The sequence below is a fragment of the Scyliorhinus canicula genome, chromosome 7 (genome assembly GCF_902713615.1).
Source record: "Scyliorhinus canicula chromosome 7, sScyCan1.1, whole genome shotgun sequence".
In the NCBI taxonomy this organism is placed as follows: Eukaryota; Metazoa; Chordata; class Chondrichthyes; order Carcharhiniformes; family Scyliorhinidae; genus Scyliorhinus; species Scyliorhinus canicula.
This window is the reverse complement of record NC_052152.1, coordinates 21,832,441-21,852,603: the sequence shown is the minus strand read 5'-3', so window position 1 is coordinate 21,852,603 and position 20,163 is coordinate 21,832,441. Positions and strand designations below refer to the sequence as shown.

Below are 20,163 nucleotides of genomic sequence, written 5' to 3'. Positions count from 1 at the left end.
CAGAACCTTCAACGTTGCAAACTATGACAGAGTTAGCATGTTTACTAATAAATGCTTGCAGCTTTGAAAATAAATGATCAAAAATAAATTGATTAAATCCACGTGTGTAACCCACCAGTCTCAATTCATGGTGCACTGGAATATTCTACATACCACCTCCAGAGGGTGCTGTAGGTCAGAGCAGTGTGTGTGTCCAGCCCAGGTGAGTCAGGATTGTGAATGGAACTATTCTTTTATCGTTGTTCTCTTTTGAGTTACGATATGAATGGATGATAGTAAAGGTTTTTGAAGCAACAAAAGAAGGCAGCTTCTGACATTGTGTCTAAATGTGCTGTACTCCTGGAGATCTCAGAGTTCACACACAAACACAGCCAGACCCATTTCTAACAGATACTTGACTCGCTCTGAACTCCGATTCACAGCAGTACTGTGCTCTTGTTAACCACACAAGAGATAATATGACCCATTCGCATTAACAATACGCTATTTTAAAACAGCTAAAACCTCTTCTTAAAAGTTGAGTAAACTTGGATTAATTTACACCAGCTATATATTTAAATCCCAGAGTTGTTGCAGTGATTGGAATAGTCATTACCTTAGTGCCTCAGGTGAAGTGACTGTCCTTGTTGACGTAATGAAAGAAAGGTGCTTGCATTTATATAGTGCCTGTCACGACCACCTAACATCTCAAGGCACTTTACACCCAATTACATACTTTTGCAACATAGTCACGATTGTCATGTAGGAAAGGTAGCAGCCACATTGCAAACAGGGGTAGGTATTAAATGCTGGCCTAGCCAGTGACTCCCACACCCCACAAAGTAATAATTTCTGTTTTTGAAAACAGCAAAGTCAGACAAACGGCAATAAGATCATGATCAGATAATCCGCTCTACAATATCAGATGAGGAATAAAAATTGACTGAGGCACTGGGGAAATCTTCTATTCTTCTTCAAATCCATCCATGATTTCCAAGATGAGGAGTTGTTTAGTGTCCCATTCAAAAGATATCGCTCCTGTCAGTGCAGCACTCCTTCAGTACAGCCAAGGCTGGCTGGCACTAACAGCAGTGATTGAAAGGGTCCTGGGGAGGGGCTGATATGGCCCTAACCATCAGGACCCATGTCTTCGAAGGGCCGGAGCTCAATCAGCACTGCCTCCTCACCTAAATGGCCGCTTCATGCCTCAGGTGTGCTCGCAAACAAGTACGCAGTGGATGCTCCAGGTGTTGTTTATGTTTTCTTCATGCCCTAACTTTTTTTATATATCTATGTTTAATGCTGGGCCAATCAGATCTCAGGCATCCACTGCTTTGTTTCTTGCTGAAAGGGGAATGAGAGGCTGACGAGTGCCCTCCAATAAGGCATAATTTTTACTCCAATAGAGACAGGAAGTGTTGGAAGTGCTCTGCATACCTGGCAGCACCATGTGGAGAGAAACAGAGGTCAGTCACATTTCATTGGAACTAGTGCAGATCATGGACCTGAAACATTGGCATTGGGTGGGATTTCCCATTCCCCCCACCTGGGCGGAGGCAGCCTGCCACTGGTCGGTGGCGGAATCTTCTGCACCCGCTGTTGTCAACGGGGCTTCCTGTTGAATGGAAGATTCCACCAGCAGGAACAGCCAGAAAATTGCAGTCTCTGCTTTTCTCTCTCCACAGATGCTGCCTGGCCAGCTGAGTATTTCCTGCACTTCTGATTATATTTCAGATTTCCAAAATCTGCAATGCTTTGTTCTCCCATTATATGCTCCATGCTGGGCATTTGGAAGTGTGGTTAGTTTCAGTTTAAAATGTGAAAATATTTATCACTCAACGCAAAGTAAAATGTTTCTGTTAACGCACACTTGTGTACGTAAGAATTGCACATGATTGCAGGTGAATTGGTTGGTGCTAATTTACGAGAAGGTTTTGCCATTATTAAACTTGCAAAAGAAACCAGGATCATGCGCAAATCGAATATGCCACTTTTAGTTCAAGGTATTCTTACCTGTACATGTGATTGTTGTTTGTTGTGCTTATGAGGTTCAAGCCTTGATGTTGCTATCTTGATATTACATCGGGCCAGGTTCAAAGGAGGGGAGCTGGTTGCATAATATGACTGAACAGGTTATGTGCAATTGGCTGACAAAGCCATGGATGTAAAGTGTATCATACCAAAACCTAAGCTATCAATGTGCTTTATAAACATGGACATAGGGTACAAAAGCCAAGAAACGTTGATAAATCAGCCGAACCCCACTGTGACTATGGATCTCAATTCTGGGCATCTGAAGGATGAGGTGAGGAGGGGAGTTGGTGGGAGGGAGGGGGGGCAGTGGGTGAGTTGGGGGGAGGATTGCGGTGGTGTTATAAAGGACCTTGAAACAATAGAAGCGCCAGGATTTATGATTTCTCTTCCTGGTGTTGACACTCTGAATAAAAACAAGCCCAGTGCCATGACAGTGTTTAGGGATTTGATGGGAATGAATCAATGGAGGCCAGAGGCAGCGTGACAAGATTGATAAAACAGCAAATAAAGATTTGACTGAGTGTGGCCCCAAGGAACACTAGCAAAGTTGATGTGAGGGCCAAAGAGAAACTTTCCAGTGGCTGGAGTCACCACGGCCACAACAGAAGATGGTTGGAGTTGTCAGAGGCCAATTACCACAGCCTCAGGACATTGCGGTGGGAGATCCTGAGAGAAGCATGGTGAGCCCAGCCATCTTCAGCTGATTCATCCACGACTGCCTTTCCATCATAAGGTTAAGAGTGGTGCTGCTTACTATTGCTTCCAAAATTCAGAACTTCATTCTCAATTCCTTTTATTATAAAAAAATTAATTTATGGGACACAGATGTCGCTGGCTAGGCCCTGCATTTATTGCCCATCCTGGGTTGCCCTTGAGAATTTGGTGGTGAACTGCCTTCTTGAACCGCTGCATCCCCTAAGGTGTAGGTACGCCCATAGTGCTGTTAGGGAGGAAATTCCAGGATTTTGACCCATCAACAGTGAAGGAACAGTGGACAATATACTTCCAAGTCAGGATGGTGAATGTCAGGGTGACACGTGGCACAGTGGTTAGCTGCCTCACGGTGCTGAGGACCCGGGTTCGAATCCCGACCCTGGGCCACTGCCCATGTGGAGTTTGCACATACTCCCCATGTCTGCGTGGGTTTCACCCCCACAACCCAAAGATGTGTAGGTCAGGAGGATTAGCCATGCTAAATTGCCCCTTAATTGGAAAAAAAATAATTGGCTACTCTAAATTTATTATTTAAAAAAAGGATGCTGAGTGACTTGGAGGGGAGCCTCTAGGTGGTGGTGTTCATAGAATCCCTACAGTGCAGAAGGAGGCCATTTGGCCCAACGAGGTTGCACAAACTCTTTGAAAGAGCACCCGACCTCAGCACACTTCCCAATTCTAACCTTTCCTTTTTTAAAAAAATATTTTATTCAAATTTTCCAATTTTAACAAGTTAACAATTAGATATATAAAAACACAGAATATTTACAGAATGAGACCTTTCATATGTACAGTTTATGTGTACCCCTCTCCTCCCCTCGTTAATAGTCAGGCTCCATCTTGGCTCCTTCTTTCGCCATGAGTGTAGTTTTGTTATATTCTTTCTTTCATTTCGTGGTTGTTGTCCTTCTGCAGTAGTTAATAGATTTGAGGTACAGTTCAGCTAACCGATTGATCGGACTGGCTCAAAGGGCTCAAAGGGTTGAAAGGCCTGCGCCTGTTTGAAACTACAGCAAAAGGTGGACCCACTATGTTCAGTTCTTGACAAGAGTTCCAGTAGCCATCCTAAAGAAAGCCTCAGATCTCTCCCTCACAAACAGGGTAATTCTCCTCTGTAATTTTGGAGGCACTGTTGCCCCTGAGAGCGATACAAACACAAAGCAGTTTGGAGTCTGAAGTGATTGCGAAAGCCTGGCTTCCCTAGGTGCACGTCTGTGTATTTTTTATAGCAGATTTTTGTCATCTGGTATTAGGAGATTTACGGTAACTTTTCAGAGGATTGATTCGAAACATTCCTGTGGCAATGAAAACGCTGGGGCCTCGAAGAGAAATATTGACACCTCAGGCAAAGAAAGGGGCAGCCACCTCTGAGTGAATAAGAGTGTGAGTAAAAATGAAGCATCTCATGGCAAGTAGGTCGATGCCAGGAAATCCTGCAATGGAGAAGGAGCAGTGAGGCCAGTTGAAGGTCACACAACAATTAAAATAACTTGCCCACATACAATTTTATTGCAACCTATAACTCAGGCCCAAGTCCCAAGCCTTGATTTGTATCCCTGTTTGTACTCAGCAAACTCGGAAATGAATTTTATGAAAAAAAAAACAAATTGGTTTTAGGTTGACGAAATTTGGAATGTCGCTTACTGAACTATGGCAGCAAAAATAAATTAGTTTTCTTTCTTAGATTTAACAATATGTCACAGCACTAGCTTTTCCCACCTTCTCTTCTGGGAGGAATCACAGGTCCTCGGCCAAAGTCAATGACGCCCGCTCTGCCAAGAGTCAGACCACAAACGACTGCAGTCAGCTTCCGTTATAACTCATACGAGACCTATGGGGTTCGAGCAATCAGTTTCCCCGTGAGTCTCGCCGAATACAGGCTTCCCCGCTAGGGAGGCAGGAGTCCTAAATCATCCATGGTTAAGATCTGTATAAAGTCGGCAAGGTTTGGAAAAATGGAATTAGAATACATAGGTGGTTGTTTTTGACTGGCGCAGACACGATGGGCCAATGGGCCTTTTCTGTGCTTTAGCTCTCTATGACTCTGTGAACACTCCCCATCGCATCCACTCCCCATATCCCTTGATCCCCTGAAAGACCAAACGTCTGTCCATCTCAGCTTTAATATCGTCAACAATGGAGCATCCACAATCCTCTGGGCTAGAGAATTCCAAAGATTCACAACTCTTTCAGTGAAAAACATTCTCCTCTTCTCAGTTCTAAATGATCAACCCCTTATCCTGAGTTTATACCTCCATGTTCTAGATTCCTCAGCCAGCAGAAAAAACCTTTGTGTTTACCCTCTCAGACTGTTCAGACTCTTTCGTGAAATCACCTCTCATTCTCCTAAACTCCACAGAATATAAACCCAATTCATTCATCCTCTCATCATAGGACAACCCTCTGATTCCAGGGACCAATCTAATTAACCTTCACTGTACTACATCCAATGCAGGTATATTGTTCCTTTAAAACGGAGTCCAAAACTGCATAGTACTTCAGGTGTCCATCCATCCAATTCTCTTCCTGCATCTAGTGGGGCACTAAGATTGACTTTCATCTTTTTCCATAGCTAGCAATTCCCAGAATAGGTCGCTAGTCTTTCGCCGGGGGCTTACAACTTGTGGGGCACCACTCCACATCTGGTGTGACCGACCAGGAGTCTCTCCCGCCCTTATCACCAGCCTTTGAGTGATGGAAGGATTTTCAGGTTGATACTCTCAACCTGTTTGACCTCGTTATGAATGCACCTTACTTGGCCATTGAGTAAGGACTCACACCCGCAGCTTCTGGATCAGAGACAGGGACACTATCCACTGCACTTCAGAACTCTGGGTGCGGTCTGACCAAAACTCTGTACATTTGAAGTAAGGCTTCCCTATTCTTGTACTCCAATACCCTTGCAGTGAAGGTCAACATGCCATTTCCCTTCCTAATTGTTTGCTGTAACTGCATACTAGCTTTCAGCGTTCCTTGTATGAGCATACCCAGGTTTGTGTTTGTCTAAACCTCAATCACAGCTGTGAATGTGGGCCTGCCAGCTCTGTCTGATCAAACATGTTCTTGGTCGTCTTAACACATGACCACCAACCTCCAACCTGCCCTTTTTTCCCCTCAATCTTTTCTTAAATATTTTTGCAACAAACACATTGAAGAAAATGACCATATATATATTTAAATCTTAATGCCTCTATGATTTTTCTCCTGGGTTACTGGCAGCAATATCTAGGGAGATTAATCCTTAATTTCTGGAGATTCCAGTACAGTTCTGGAGGGTTGGCAACCTTATGCAAATGTGACATAATTCCAGCTGCTGCTACTCATGAACCTGATTTATATAAACGTCAAAATATTACTCTTTTCATGTTGAAAATGTTCAAAATTACTGGGGACTGACACCATAAACCACAGACACTGACACTTGCAGGCCAACTCTTAATTTTAGGCAATTGAGGCCACTTAACCCAATCACCCTTGACAACCCTGATTTTAATCACAGTAACCAAGAAAAAAAAACACGCACTAAATAAAACGGCATTTTGTTTGCAACAAAAGCAGTTTGTTACTCCACCGCTGTGCATTTGAAATGTACCATTACTTATTGTTATATTTCCAGTGGGATTAATAAGAAGTGCGAGTGCAAAATTTGGTTTTATCCTGTTTGAAAAGATGCCTCAGACCCACCGGAGTGTCAATCTCACACAGGATAGTTATCAATATTCTGCTTTCCAGCCGGTAGTCTCAGGCTTTTATTAAAATTGCTCTCACCCATGGGGTTAATTTGAACTGCAGGTGATGGTATAACATGGCAGATATTAGGCTGACTGGCCTGTTTAAAACTCTCCCAATTTTCATTGCGTGTGATTCAATGGGAATTGAAATTTGGGAGTGGTCTAGTCACAGTAGTTTATGCCATATCAGCCATTTTGCATTCTCGAAAAAAAATGAAAGACACCCTCCCCCAATATTCTCCTCCCCCGCCCCCCGGCCCCATCTAACAAATGAATTTTATACAAACATCAATATGATGGTGTGAGAAAATGCATCAGATTCATGGATCAGAACTGAAGGTTGCTCAGCCCTGATTTGCTCAGTGCTAGAGGTTTGAGCCATGTTCCACCTAACCTGGAGTACTACAGCATTGCAGGCCACATCCTGGCCCTGGGTTTTTACTGTATTCCATTCCCCAAGCTATGTATCACACAGCCAGCACTTTGATAGGCTCATTTAAAAACAATTGATTCAAGTCTGCTTTTGGCAAGGCCACAACTCAGATAGTGATGCTGCTTCCATAATTGTTTTTTCTTTTAATTTTTCCATTTAAGGAGCATTTTAGCCTGGCCAATCCACCTACCCTGCACATCTTTGGGTTATGGGGGCGAGTCCCACGCAGACACGGGGAAAATGTGGCACACTCCTCACGGACAATGAACCATAATTGTTTTAAGAGATAGAGAATTCCAAGATTTTCACCCAGTTATATTGGCAAAGCAACAAAAAAAAACATCCTGGTTATCGTGAGATGCATCTTGCAGGGAAACATGCTGGCCATAGTGTTCCATGATGTTGCGGCTCTTGTCTCTCTGAGGGGATGGATGAAAGAATGTTTGTTCCTCAATCACTTTGAAGTCTTTTTCAAAATATACGCACTGTGCTTTACCTTTTCGATAGTTTAGACAACAGTTCCTTTCGTCCCTGAGAATATTGTGATTTTATCAATTGACCTCAGAGCCCCTGGGTGAGGGAAGGAAGAGATGGTCCAAGGCTCTTACTACTGCTTGCATTCCACTCATTCTTGCTAGAAAGTTCACATCTGTGTATATTGAGTGAGAATGGCATTGAGTTCAGGTATGATTTATGATACTGACACTCATTGTTCAGCACATACGTTAAATAATGGACATTTCTTTTTTGAGAGGAAGGGAAGAAAAATGAGCAACATCCAGATAACTTTACCACAGCAATTGTTTGGGGAAATGGAAAGGAAATTCTGACAATTCTGGGAATATTGTTGAGCGGCTTTAAGAGATCAACATGGGTTTGGTGGGGCAATTGGCATGTCATGGGAACAGGGGGTTATGGGGAGAAGGTAGGAGAATGGGGATAAGAAACATATCAGCCATGATTGAAGGACAGAGCAGCCTTGATGGGCCAAATGTCCTAATTCTTCTCCTATATCTTATGATCTTATGCTGGACCATTTGAACTCCCAGGCCTTGTTGCCATATGCAGACCCACACCCTCCTAAACCTACTGGGAATGATGTAGGGATGGTGTTTGGGAGGAGAGAAAGTTTGATAGGGGGCGAATGTTAAGTACCCATGACCACAGCTCCAATTAGTTAGGTGTGCGATTTGTGAAGGGGGCAGGGGGGTGGGTGCAGACTCTGTACACAATCACAAACAGAAAGAGGGATATCTGGTGCAGGAGAGGCCCCTAATGTCCTTTTAGGGTTGGAACAGACACTCCTGCTCCTCCTGGCATACCGTGGGAATCTTGATCCTGGTCTGAGCCTAGCTGCTGCTCCTTGGTACCTTGGTGGAGCTTTTAGCAGCTGCCAGTCACACAATGTGGCCTAAAAGTCATGGCAGGGAGTTGATTGACATCACCATTCCCCACTCTTACACGTTAAGGAGGTTCTGACCTTCTGTTGGGGTGAGTGATCCGAGTTCTGCTCAAACTACAGCCGTTAAAATGGTATGAGGAGCACGTGTTGAGTGGGCAAAGAAAACATCATTGTGCTATTACTCAAACTGCCCACATACTGGCGCTGGAGGGTGTGCAGAGGAGATTCACTAGGTTAATCCCAGAGCTGAAGGGGTTGGATTATGAGGAGTGGTTGAGTAGACTGGGACTGTACTCGTTGGAATTTAGAAGGATGAGGGGGGATCTTATAGAAACATTTAAAATTATGAAGGGAATAGATAGGATAGATGCGGGCAGGTTGTTTCCACTGGCGGGTGACAGCAGAACTAGGGGGCATAGCCTCAAAATAAGGGGAAGTAGATTTAGAACTGAGTTTAGGAGGAACTTCTTCACCCAAAGGGTTGTGAATCTATGGAATTCCTTGCCCAGTGAAGCAGTTGAGGCTCCTTCATTACATGTTTTTAAGGTAAAGATAGATAGTTTTTTGAAGAATAAAGGGATTAAGGGTTATGGTGTTCGGGCCGGAAAGTGGAGCTGAGTCCACAAAAGATCAGCCATGATCTCATTGAATGGCGGAGCAGGCTCGAGGGGCCAGATGGCCTACTCCTGCTCCTAGTTCTTATGTTCTTATACCCACTTCCTTATCAGTGGATGGTCAAATTGGAGCTTTGCCATGAACCGTATAAAAAGATGGGGCAGAAACTGATAACTACCATGCTTTGAAAGCGTGTTGTCAAGTTGACGCTCGGGTAGGATGTCTATTTATTCCAGCTAATCAATCCCTGCCTCATTGACCAAAACTTGATCTCTGCATCTCATGTTGCCTCTGCTAAAAGTTGTCTCGTTAAATGGTTTAATGCCTCGCGCAGACCCCAAATCACTAACATTTTGTTCCGCCAAAAGAGCTCCCTACGCAGAATTTTATGCAATGCATCTGTTGTTTTAAAGTGAAGTGAAATGCATACCACGCAATAAAACATTCACTCTGTTTAACACTAAAGTGTGTGTGAGAGATTGTGAAGGGCTATATGTTCTCGCACAATGCCAAGCTCCTTCTCTCTCCCAGCCACCCCCAGGTGCCCCAGTTACATAACACCTGCATTTGGCTCGTAAACGTTCTGTTGATTTTCATGTAACCTTTTTAACTCGCACAGAAATTCGCCAGAACACTGCAGCATAGCGAAAGCGGGGAAGATGGTCAGCGGTTCGGACAGCGGTCCAATGAGCTACAGCAGCTACATGGAGGAGAAGCACGTGCCGCCTCCCAACATGACAACTAATGAACGGAGAGTGATTGTGCCAGCAGGTAATTGTTTGAAAGGATATTCTTTTGCTTGTTGCTGTTGACTTGCAGAACAGACGGTCACAGAAACAAACACAAACCAGAAATCAGATACGCAGAGGGTGTGGAGAGCGATGAAGTTGTACATGAACAAGGATACAAAGTAGTTGAGAATATTTGCCATGAGATGCCTTGCCTGAGAATCAAGTCTATTGACGTCAGTGGAACTGGGTATATAGTGGGGTATATAACCGAGGACTGGTGCAATCCTGGTCATGTTGCATCCCCTGCCTGTGTCCTTGGTGCAACTAGACAGAATGAATGAAATGAAAATCGCTTATTGTCACAAGTAGGCTTCAAATGAAGTTACTGTGAAAAGCCCCTAGTCGCCATATTCCAGCGCCTGAACGGACTTTGGTGTCAAGGCAGGAGCAAGGCACGAGCAAGGCGTTAACCTGAGGAAGGACCCACATGAGGTGATGATCATACTGTGCTTCTCCCCTTGCACTGTAAAAGTATGAGGCTGGGCAGAAAGAGAGTTTTTCAGGTTTCACATTATATTATCTCCTAGCATTTAAATTGTAGCAAAATGGAAGTCATTCTGTTCTGCTGTCAAATTCTCTTCCGTCCTCTTTGCCTTTGTGGCTGCAGTGCCTCGTAAATGATAAATTTGAGTAGGTTTCTATTGACTGTTTCTGGAAAGGATTCCTGTAGACAGAGAGCACATGTGTATTTGGAGGAGGAGGGGATGATGGGTAAGATGGGAAGGAAGGATAGTTGAAGGCAAAAAGAGTCTGAAGTGTTAATGCAAGGTTTTGACTCACTTCCATTTGAATTTGGTACCAAGTATAAATGCCAAATGGTTTTAAGAATTCCTCAAGTAATAATATAATAATCTTTATTGTCACAAGTCGGCTTACATTAACACTGCAATGAAGGTACTGTGAAAATCCTCTAGTCGCCACATTCCGGCGCCTGTTCGGATACACAGAGGGAGAATTCAGAATGTCCAAATTACCTAACAGCAGGTACCTTCCTTGCTCTCTTCCAATGTGCTGTGATCAAGTTTGGGTCTTCACGGCCTTTATTTTCAGAGCATTCAGTGGCAACATATGTGACCCATTTTATTAAGCTCTTTGCAATGTTTGTATTTGTTAAGGTGAGGACCTTAGTGCTGCAAATTGAACAGTTTTAACTCAAGGGCTCAGTATCAGCGTGAAGCACTAAAGTCAGGTGTAAAATGGGTAGATGTAAAATAAAGCTCGCTGACTGAGATAACGTTGTTAATGTATTTTCTTTTTCTGAACCACCCCCACTTCTCTCCTGTCCACATATAGACCCTACACTATGGTCCACGGATCACGTGAGGCAGTGGCTGGAGTGGGCAGTGAAGGAATATGGCTTGATGGATGTCGACGTGTCACTCTTCCAGAACATTGATGGGAAGGAGCTATGCAAAATGACCAAAGAGGATTTTCAGCGCCTCACCCCAAGCTACAATGCCGATATTCTCCTGTCACACCTGCACTACCTCAGAGAGAGTAAGCATGCAGTCAATCTGAAATAAAATGCTTCTATCATTATTGGGGGCCATAAATATACCAATTACTATTAAACCATTCCAGTTCACTAGTGTCCTTTCAGGAAGGAAATCTGCTGTCTGACCTAGACATAACTATAGACCCACAGCAATGTGGTTGATTCTGAACTGCCGTCTGAGATGATGTTGTAAGGCACTCAATAGTAAGGAATCACAACACTGTGGGTGTACCTACACCACACGGATGGCAGTGGCACAAGAAGGCCAAGTTTATTAGCTGAATGGCCACCTTCTCAAGGGCAATTAGGGATGGGCAATAAATGTTGGCCTGGTCAGCAATGCCCACATCCCGTGAGCAAATGCAAAGCAATGTCCTTCAAGATTGAGCAGGGTAGACCTTAACTTTTTACAATATCGTAAAATAACTTACAGCCAATCGTTTTACATCTCTCCCACTGTTATTTTCCATTGAAGTCAATTCACTATCATCCTTTTCCCACTATCACCCAATCTGTCCCATCCTTTACAGTTCCAATGAAGGGATAAGCTTAAAACACTCGCAATGTTTCTTCCTTTGCAGATGCTGCCTGACCTGTTGAGTATTTCCAACATTTTCAGTCCTTGCTCATTTTGCTCTGATTGTGAGTTGGAAAGTTAATGCTCAAACGATGTGGATATTATGATACAATTAACAGCAGTTTGCAATAAAATTATAATGTCTTTGCACAAAGAAACACTCCCTCTAATTGTTTCTTAGAACACAAATGCTTCTTTTTTTCCATCTTGTTTTATTTTTCGTCCCGATTTGCTGAATGCACTGACTCATGCTGAGATACAGTTCTATGTCTCTTCAGTTATTCTTCTGTATTTTGGCCAAGAAGACAACGTTAATATGCCAGCCTGGCGAGTGAGAAACTGCATGCTGTTCAGAATGAGGGAAAGGTCAGAGAGCATAGCATGGGAATGACAAAGAATGTACAGTGCAGAAACAGGCCATTCGGTCAACAGGTGCATGCTGGTGTTTATGCTCTACACATGCCTTCTCCACCACACAACATCTACACCTATCTGCGTAATCTTCGATACATTTCTCCCTCATCCAGGTTCCACTAAAAGGTGTCCATACCAATTGCCTCAACCACTCCATTGACATCAAGTTCACGTATCAACTTGACACTTCTCTGTCTTTACAGAAATGAAGTGTCCACTCGGTTTTCATTGGATCTTTTCCCTCCTCAATGCAGGGTAAACTGCAACAACTGCTTCCAATTGGAAATGTAAAACTCAAGTATTAATGATGGGCGGACCTTGGTTTTTCTTGGTCAGTATGTCTCCACAACCTTTCGGAATTGTGGAGAAGAATTTTCCAGACGTTATTTCCCTAATTGGTCTGAGCTGTTAATCTGTTTTTCTTGGTTGCCCCCGGAGGTCACATGGTTATGGGTAGGGTGGAGAGTGCGTACATTAAGGCAAACTAGGGATGGGCATCAAATGCTGGCCTTGCTAACAATACCCGCATCCCATGAAAAAGTAAAGAAGCAAAGGTTTTGCTGTTGAGTGGGCCAGATTGGATTGGGCAGAGGGCCTTTTCCTGCCTGTTATTTTTCATACATTTGTCTCTATCATACCAGGGGATGCTTTTGCTCAATGAGACATTGACTTGTCGAAAACTATTTCTTAGAGCTTCCATTTTTGTCCATTCTACAAAATATTCAAGTAACATAAGAGAAGGAAATGGCTTGGCTAAAAAATTGATGCAAGACAGTTGTACCATAGACAGCAAGGTTGATGTTTTACAAAATTTACAATTGCTGACATTTTATATTGAACATATCATTATCTGGATTAGGCCACCTCTGTTTTAGCAACACACAGACCTAGAAATTCTGGGTGTCACAGACCTCAAGTAACTAATGATGGGGGAAAGAGGGACAATTGCGAAGGGAGGAGTGAGTGGATTGGGAGGCAGGGGTGGCCAGGGGTGAGAGATAGAGGTGATGGGTAGAAGTAGTAGTAATTGGTGATACGAGCAATGGTTAGCTTTGGCAAGGAGCAGGGATGGGGAAAGTGGAGGTAACCAGGGTGGGATTTGGCAGGGCCTACATTCTTTGGTTGTGGCCTACAACCTGCTTCTCTAACAGGCAGTCCCTTTAAGGCCACCTGTTGGCCCCAGTGTAGGCCTGATTTTCCTGAATGCACCTGAAGCTGATGGTGGCTGCCTCAGGGCAAATAAATATGGCAGCTGGTGAATGGGGTGGGGGATAGGGGCATATACAAAGGGCCTAATTTGAGTTCTCAGGTTTGACCTTGAATGCCAACATTTTTATCTTGCTGATATGGCACATCTGATAATCAGCTTGTAATTCTTGTCCACCGTTCTTGGCTTAGAAGGTCGTTTAGTGTCAGAGCTACAGTGTTAATGAGTTTAGAGGCCACAGTTCCTCATGAAGCTTACATGGTCAGAAAAATCATGGAAAGAATGTGTTCACTTGGCTGCTTGCTTTCCCCATGGTAGGTTGCACAGCTCCATCACAAGTATTGAGATGCAGACTCCCAAGTCTATTTTACGTCCATGAATTTTAATCAGCTGGTGCGAGCTGTAAAATGCTCAGCAAAGTTGAGGCGAAGAAATCTCTTTGCTGCAATGATTTGCATGAATGTCAAAAGTTGGAAGTGATATGGCATCTAGAGATAAATAGCAGAGAGGAAGTGTGCAACACTACTTACTGCACTGAAACTGAGTCCTCTTCATACTTCAGCTGACAAGTGGCAAGTTACATTTGAGCCACACAAGTGCCAGTCAACAACCATCTCCTACAAGAGAGGATCAAACCATTGCCCTTTGACATTCAATGGCATTACCATCGCTAAATCCCCCACGATCAACATCCTGCGGGTTACCATTAGCCAGAAACTGAACTAGACTAGCCATAGCCATTCAACTCGATGGGCCGAATGGCCTCCTTCTACACTGTAAATTTTATGATTCTATTATATTAATACTGAGGCTACCAGGGCAGGTCAAAAGCTAGGAATCCTATGGCGAGTAACTCACTTCCTGACCCCCCAAAGCCTGTCCACCATCTACAAGGCACAAGTCAGGAGTGTAATGGAATACTCTCCACTTGCCTGGATGAGTGCAGCTCCAACAACACTCAAGAAGCTCAACACCACCCAGGACAAAGCAGCCCGCCTGATTGCTACCCCTTCCAGAAACATTAAAATCCTCCATCACCAACAAACGGTGGCAGCCGTGTGTACCATCTACAAGATGCACTGTAATAACTTGCCCTCCTTAGGCAGCACCTTTCAAACATTTAGAAAGCAATGGCAGGATCAGTCAGAGTCAGCATGGATTTATGAAGGGAAAATCTGTTGGTGGAGAGGAAACAAATGATTTGGATGAGGGAACAAAATGTTACGGATGAGATTCTGCGCCCCCCCGCCAGGTTGGAGAATCCCGGGGAGGATGCGCGAATCCCACCCGCCGCTCTGACGCCAGCTGCCGTATTCTCCAGCGCCGGTTTTTGGGCGGGATGGGGTTTACGCCACGCCGGTCGGGGGCCGTTGGCGGCGGCCCTCCCCGGCAATTCTCCGGGCCCCGATGGGCCGAGTGGCCATCGATTCCTGACCAGTCATGCCAGCGTGAAATGGGCATGGTCCATCACATCGGGACCTGGATTATAGGACGGCTGGGTGAGTCCTGGGAAGGTGCGGGGGGGATCCGGCCCCAGGTGGGCCCCCACGGTGGATTGGCCCATGTTCGGGGCCCACCGATCTGCGGGGAGGCCTGTGCTGTGGGGTTACTCTTTCTTTCCGCGCTGGCCTCTGTAGGGCTCCGCCATGGCCGGCGTGGAGAAGAACCCCCTGCGCATGCGCAGGAAACACGCCAGCCGGTCTGTGCATGTGCGGAACCACGCCGGCGGTCTGCACATGCGCCAACTCATGAAGGCCCTTCGCCACCGGTTGGCGCGACGCCAACCCCTCCGGCGCCGGTCTAGCCCCCGGAAGTGTGGAGGATTCCGCACCTTCCGGTCGGCCTGTCGCCGGAGTGATTTGCGCTGCTCCTGGCGCCGCCGTCGGGTTATCCGGCCAGTTGCTGGAGAACAAAGTTTGCAGATAATAGCAAGTTAGGTGGGAGGGTGAATTGTGACGAGGGTGCAGGGATCCTACAGCATGATCTGGACAGGTTGGGCGAGTGGGAAAATCAATGGCAGATGCAGTATAATTTGGATAAGTGTGAGGTTATTCACTTTGGAAGCAAAAATAGGAATGCAGATTACGACCTGAATGTTTGTGAACTGGGAGAGGAGAATGTGCAGCAGGACCTGGGTGTCCTTGTGCACCAGTCGCTGAAGGTAAGAACACAGAACAACATAGAACATACAGTGCAGATGGAGGCCATTCGGCCCATCGACTGCACCGACCCACTTACGCCGTCACTTCCACCCTATAACCCATCCTAACCTATTTGGACACTAAGGACAATTTATCATGGTCAATCCACCTAACCACCCGTCTTTGGACTGTGGGAGGAAACCGGAGCACCCGGAGGAAACCCACGCTGACATGGGGTGAATGTGGAGATTCCGCACAGACAGTGACCCAGCAGGGAATCGAACCTGGGACCCTGGCGATGTGAAGCCACAGTGCTATCCATTTGTACTACCGTGCTGCAGAAGTAAGCATGCAGGGGCAGCAGGTGGTAAAGAAGGCTAATGATATGTTGGCCTTCATTGTGAGAGGTTTTGAGTAAGAAACAGGGATGCATTGCTGCAATTATACAGGACCTTGGTGAGGCCACACCTGGAGTATTATGTGCAGTTTTGGTCTCCTTCTCTGAGGAAGGATGTTCTTGCTCTCGAGGGAGTGCAGCGAAGGTTTATCAGACTGATTCCAGGGATGGTGGGACTGTCATATGAGGAGAGATTGACTAGGTTGGTATTGTTCTCACTGGAGTTCAGAAGAATGAGGGGGGATCTCATAGAGACTTATAAATGGGACTAGACAGAGTAGATGCAGAGAAGATGTTACCAATGATGGGTGTGTCCAGAACCAGGGGCCACAGTCTGAGGTTTCAGGGTAAACCATTTCGGACAGATATAAGGAGACATTTCTTCACACAAAGAGTGGTAAGCCTGTGGAATTCATTACCACAGGAAGTATGGTATCTATGTATCTATGTAAACCCACAACCACTACCATCTAGAAGGACAAGAGCAGCAGATACTTGGGAACCCCACCACCTGGAGGTTCCCCTCCAAGTCACTCACCACCCTGACTTGGAAATATATTACCATTCCTTCACTGTTGCTGGGGCAACATCCTGGAACCCCTTCCCTAACAGCACAGTGGGTGTACCTATACCTCAATGATTGCAGCGGTTCAAATAGGCAACTCACTACCATCTTCTGAAGGGCAACTAGGACTGAGCAATAAATGCTGGCGAAACCAGCGATGTCCACATGCCATAAATTAATTTTTAAAAATGCTTCAGCTTCTTGATTTTAGGACTAATGCCAACCGAACCCCGAGATTACTAAAGGATGAATTCCATGATTAGGTTAAACCCGATGGAAGCTGGATTTGGTAACATTGGAAGACCACAGTATTAGGGTGACATTCTCGACTGTGTCATTCACTTATTGTCACAGGGAGCATGTCACCATCTCCCTGTATTAATGAGTAACATCAGGGGAGAGTACACCCGAATGCATTAATTGAAGGGAGAGGTCAGCTTTTGTCATGCCTCGAGAGAGAGAGAGAGAGAGAGAGAGAGAAGCAGGTCATCCATTTTCAGCACATCAATTATGGGATACTTACCTGACTGGCTGCGACGATGAGGTAGGCTAAGGGGGAGGGGTGGAATGTGGAGGTTATGGTGGAGTTTGCGGAGGTGAATTTTCTCCTCTGCAGTGACCCTGAGGAGTTTGAAGGAACAATTCTGCTCCTCCTGTGGTTAAAAAGTAATTTTGCTCAACTTTCTGGGGGTAACCACTTGCTAGGTTACATCTTTGGCTGGAATACCTAGGGTAGAAATTATTTTGTTTTGCACCCATTTTACCGACATTAAGCAGGCTAAGTGGTGGTGAACTCAGCAGTGTGCTTGGTCCACAGCTAAAGTTGTTAGGGAATGCTCGTAGACAGTCTCCTGGTTTTCCTCTCATGTGCGAGTAGTGGCTATCACTGAAAAGGTAAATGTTTCTTTATTCAACTGGAAGCAGAGCCATTAGGGATAAGGTAGTGCCCACAGCTACACAGCACTTTCAAAAGCCACTGCTAGCCTTAGATCTGCCATGATATCACCCCACATCCCCCCATCCATCTCCGCACCCACCAGCCTGGCCCCTGTTGGATTTACTTGAGGGTTGAGGACTGTTGCCGATGATGAAAGTCACCCGGAATTAATCTGTTTGTAATGGGTGTCCTGTCTGTTGGGTAAACCTTGAGCTTCCCAATTGGGACGTATAGGGGGTAAGCAAACCAATTGAATCTGCTGCAATGTCATAGGAGGGGAACATATTTGGAAACATGGCACCATGTTTTTGATACTACAAGGCAATGGTAATTCATCTTAACTCATCCAACCAGAGAGTAGAATAAGAAATAACATGGACACAGAAAATGCTGGGTAAACTCAGCAGGTCTGGAAGCATCTGTGGAGAGAGAAACAGAGTTAATGTTTCAAGTCCATATGACCCTGCTACAGAATCCAAAATGTGTCTGTCCACCACTGCATCTAACTGTTCCCTGCAGATTCCAAGGGTTTTGCCTCCATCACCTTTCCCACACATTACAGAATGGTTAAATGTGGAACTTCCTACTATCTGTATTAGTTAACCTTCATTCACCTTCACTTGCTGATAATGTGCTTGCATTCTCCTCTCCTCTCAAGGCCGAAGGTGCCATGTTTTTCCAGTTCTTCTTCATATTCAGTCCTCTAATGTTGTCAGCTAGTTTTGTGGGCCTTGTCTGCATGACACCCAGGACATGTGTCTTTCTGTCTCATTGACAAGCATTGGACATAGGACTCAAGATCCAGGCTGACCTGATCACCTTGTGGTCTAAGCAAGATTTCCTTCAACCTATATGTAGCAATCCAGTTGTTTTGTTGATTGGCTGAATATTAAACCTGCTAAATGCCCTCAGACCCTTTCAGCCTCTCTTGATGAAGACTCAGTGCATCAGCTCCTAATTCTTTCAACTCATCCTTTCACAGGCCCTGAGAATTGGGAAACTCCTTCCCTCCCTTTACCTCCAAACGTGGAAAACATAAATCCTAGAGCCATCTAATCATTACTTCTTGCTTTACATTTGTCAATTCTTCTATTTTTATCAGTCCTTGGGGGTTTCTACCTATAGGATCCTGATCCTTTTAAAAAGAGGGTATCATCTTATTCCTTCACCAAGTGTTATTCAGCATTACCAGCTCAATGAGGAGGCACAGCCATGCAGAACTAGAGCGTTGCAAAATTACACATTGGCCATTTTAAATTTGGCAGTGGACGTTGTTGCTTCAGAAAGACTCAAAAGAAAGACTTGCATTTAGAGAGTGCCTTTCATAACCTCAGGATGTACCAAAGAACTTTGCAACTAATTATGTACCTTGGAAGAGTGAACACTGTTGTAATGGCAGCAATGCAGTTATCTGGGTAGCAGGAGTTTACAATCAGATCAGCCATGCCCCTTTAGTATGGCGAGGCCGGCTCTTCTCCTGCCCTTAAATTGTACGTTCGTATTCAGCAGATACACAGCAAGCTCCCACAAGCAGCAATGTGATAATGACACGTTCATTTGCTTTTGTGAACTGAATTAATAAACAAATATTGGCCAAGACACCCAATCTAACTCCCCTGCTCCAATTCAAAATGGTAACATATAGTATCTTTCCCACCTACCTGAGAGGGTTTCAATTGTCATCGAAATGATGGCACCTCTTATAGTGCAGCACTCCCTCAGTGCAGCACTCCCTCAGTGCAGCGCTCCCTCAGTGCAGCGCTCCCTCAGTGCAGTGCTCCCTCAGTGCAGCGCTCCCTCAGTGCAGCACTCCCTCAGTGCAGCACTCCCTCAGTGCTGCACTGAAGTATCAGCTTTGAATTTTTGTGCTGAAGTCCTAGAGAGGGTCTTGAACTTACAACCTTCTGCCACAGAGGCATGATTGCCCGCAGTTGAACCACAGGATGACTGAGAGGCCCCATTGAGCCAATTCGTTCATAGACCAGAACCCTTTTTTTAAAAAAAATCGTTGGCACAAACATCTTCCTTTGTAACTGTCACTTTTCAATAGGTTAATGTTTTGGTGACTGTTGAATCAAATCATTTCCTATTTTGCAGCACCACTTCCTCATTTGACTTCAGATGATGTCGATAAAGCCTTGCAAAACTCACCACGTCTGATGCACGCCAGAAACACAGGTAATATATTAAAGATTAGCTGTCATCCAACTGCCTTCACGGCCACCCATTCCCCCCTCCCGGCCCCCGCCACACCACCAGACATGAGGGTTTACAGTAACTTATATAATAAACCATAGCTGACAATAATAGAAGTGGCTAAAGGTTTCGTGACATCTCCTTTCTGGTTCATTCCTTCTTCCTCACATATAAATGAAAGCCACAAAACAGTTGCAATGGCGAGGTATGGGATGGTTGGACCTGGATAGGTCCCACAAATTGCGGCCAACTGTCAATTTTGACATTTCTGCAGCTAATTACAATTGCAGATATGCGGTGAGCTGCTGTGTTGCACGGAGTGAGGGTTAGGCAGGCTTCACTTGTGCATCGCCAAGTAGTTGTTTACAAAATGGTACGCGGTGGGGGAAATGGAGCTGTTGCATTTCCCCTTTCTTGGGCAATTGGTGTGTGGTACTGGAAGGAGATGGCAAAATAAGTGGTTAAGCATTTTTCCAATTGTGATCATTCAGCATATATCTAGTACCAATATTGTAGGTAGGACACATATTCCAAC

The 20,163-nt window shown here is 45.0% G+C and overlaps 1 protein-coding gene across 5 annotated transcripts in view; it reads left to right on the top strand.

Moving 5' to 3' along the window:
- erg (ETS transcription factor ERG) overlaps nucleotides 1-20,163 on the top strand; it is a 311,232-nt gene that overhangs the window by 274,984 nt on the left and 16,085 nt on the right. For 3 of the 5 annotated variants that reach the window (XM_038801499.1, XM_038801503.1, XM_038801500.1), the window contains 3 exons: nucleotides 9,528-9,679; nucleotides 10,993-11,196; nucleotides 19,530-19,610. In XM_038801499.1, the coding sequence (XP_038657427.1) occupies nucleotides 9,528-9,679; nucleotides 10,993-11,196; nucleotides 19,530-19,610 (437 nt within the window). The remainder of the gene's footprint in view (nucleotides 1-9,527; nucleotides 9,680-10,992; nucleotides 11,197-19,529; nucleotides 19,611-20,163) is intronic. The other 2 variants (XM_038801502.1, XM_038801501.1) reach the window with 1 other exon arrangement.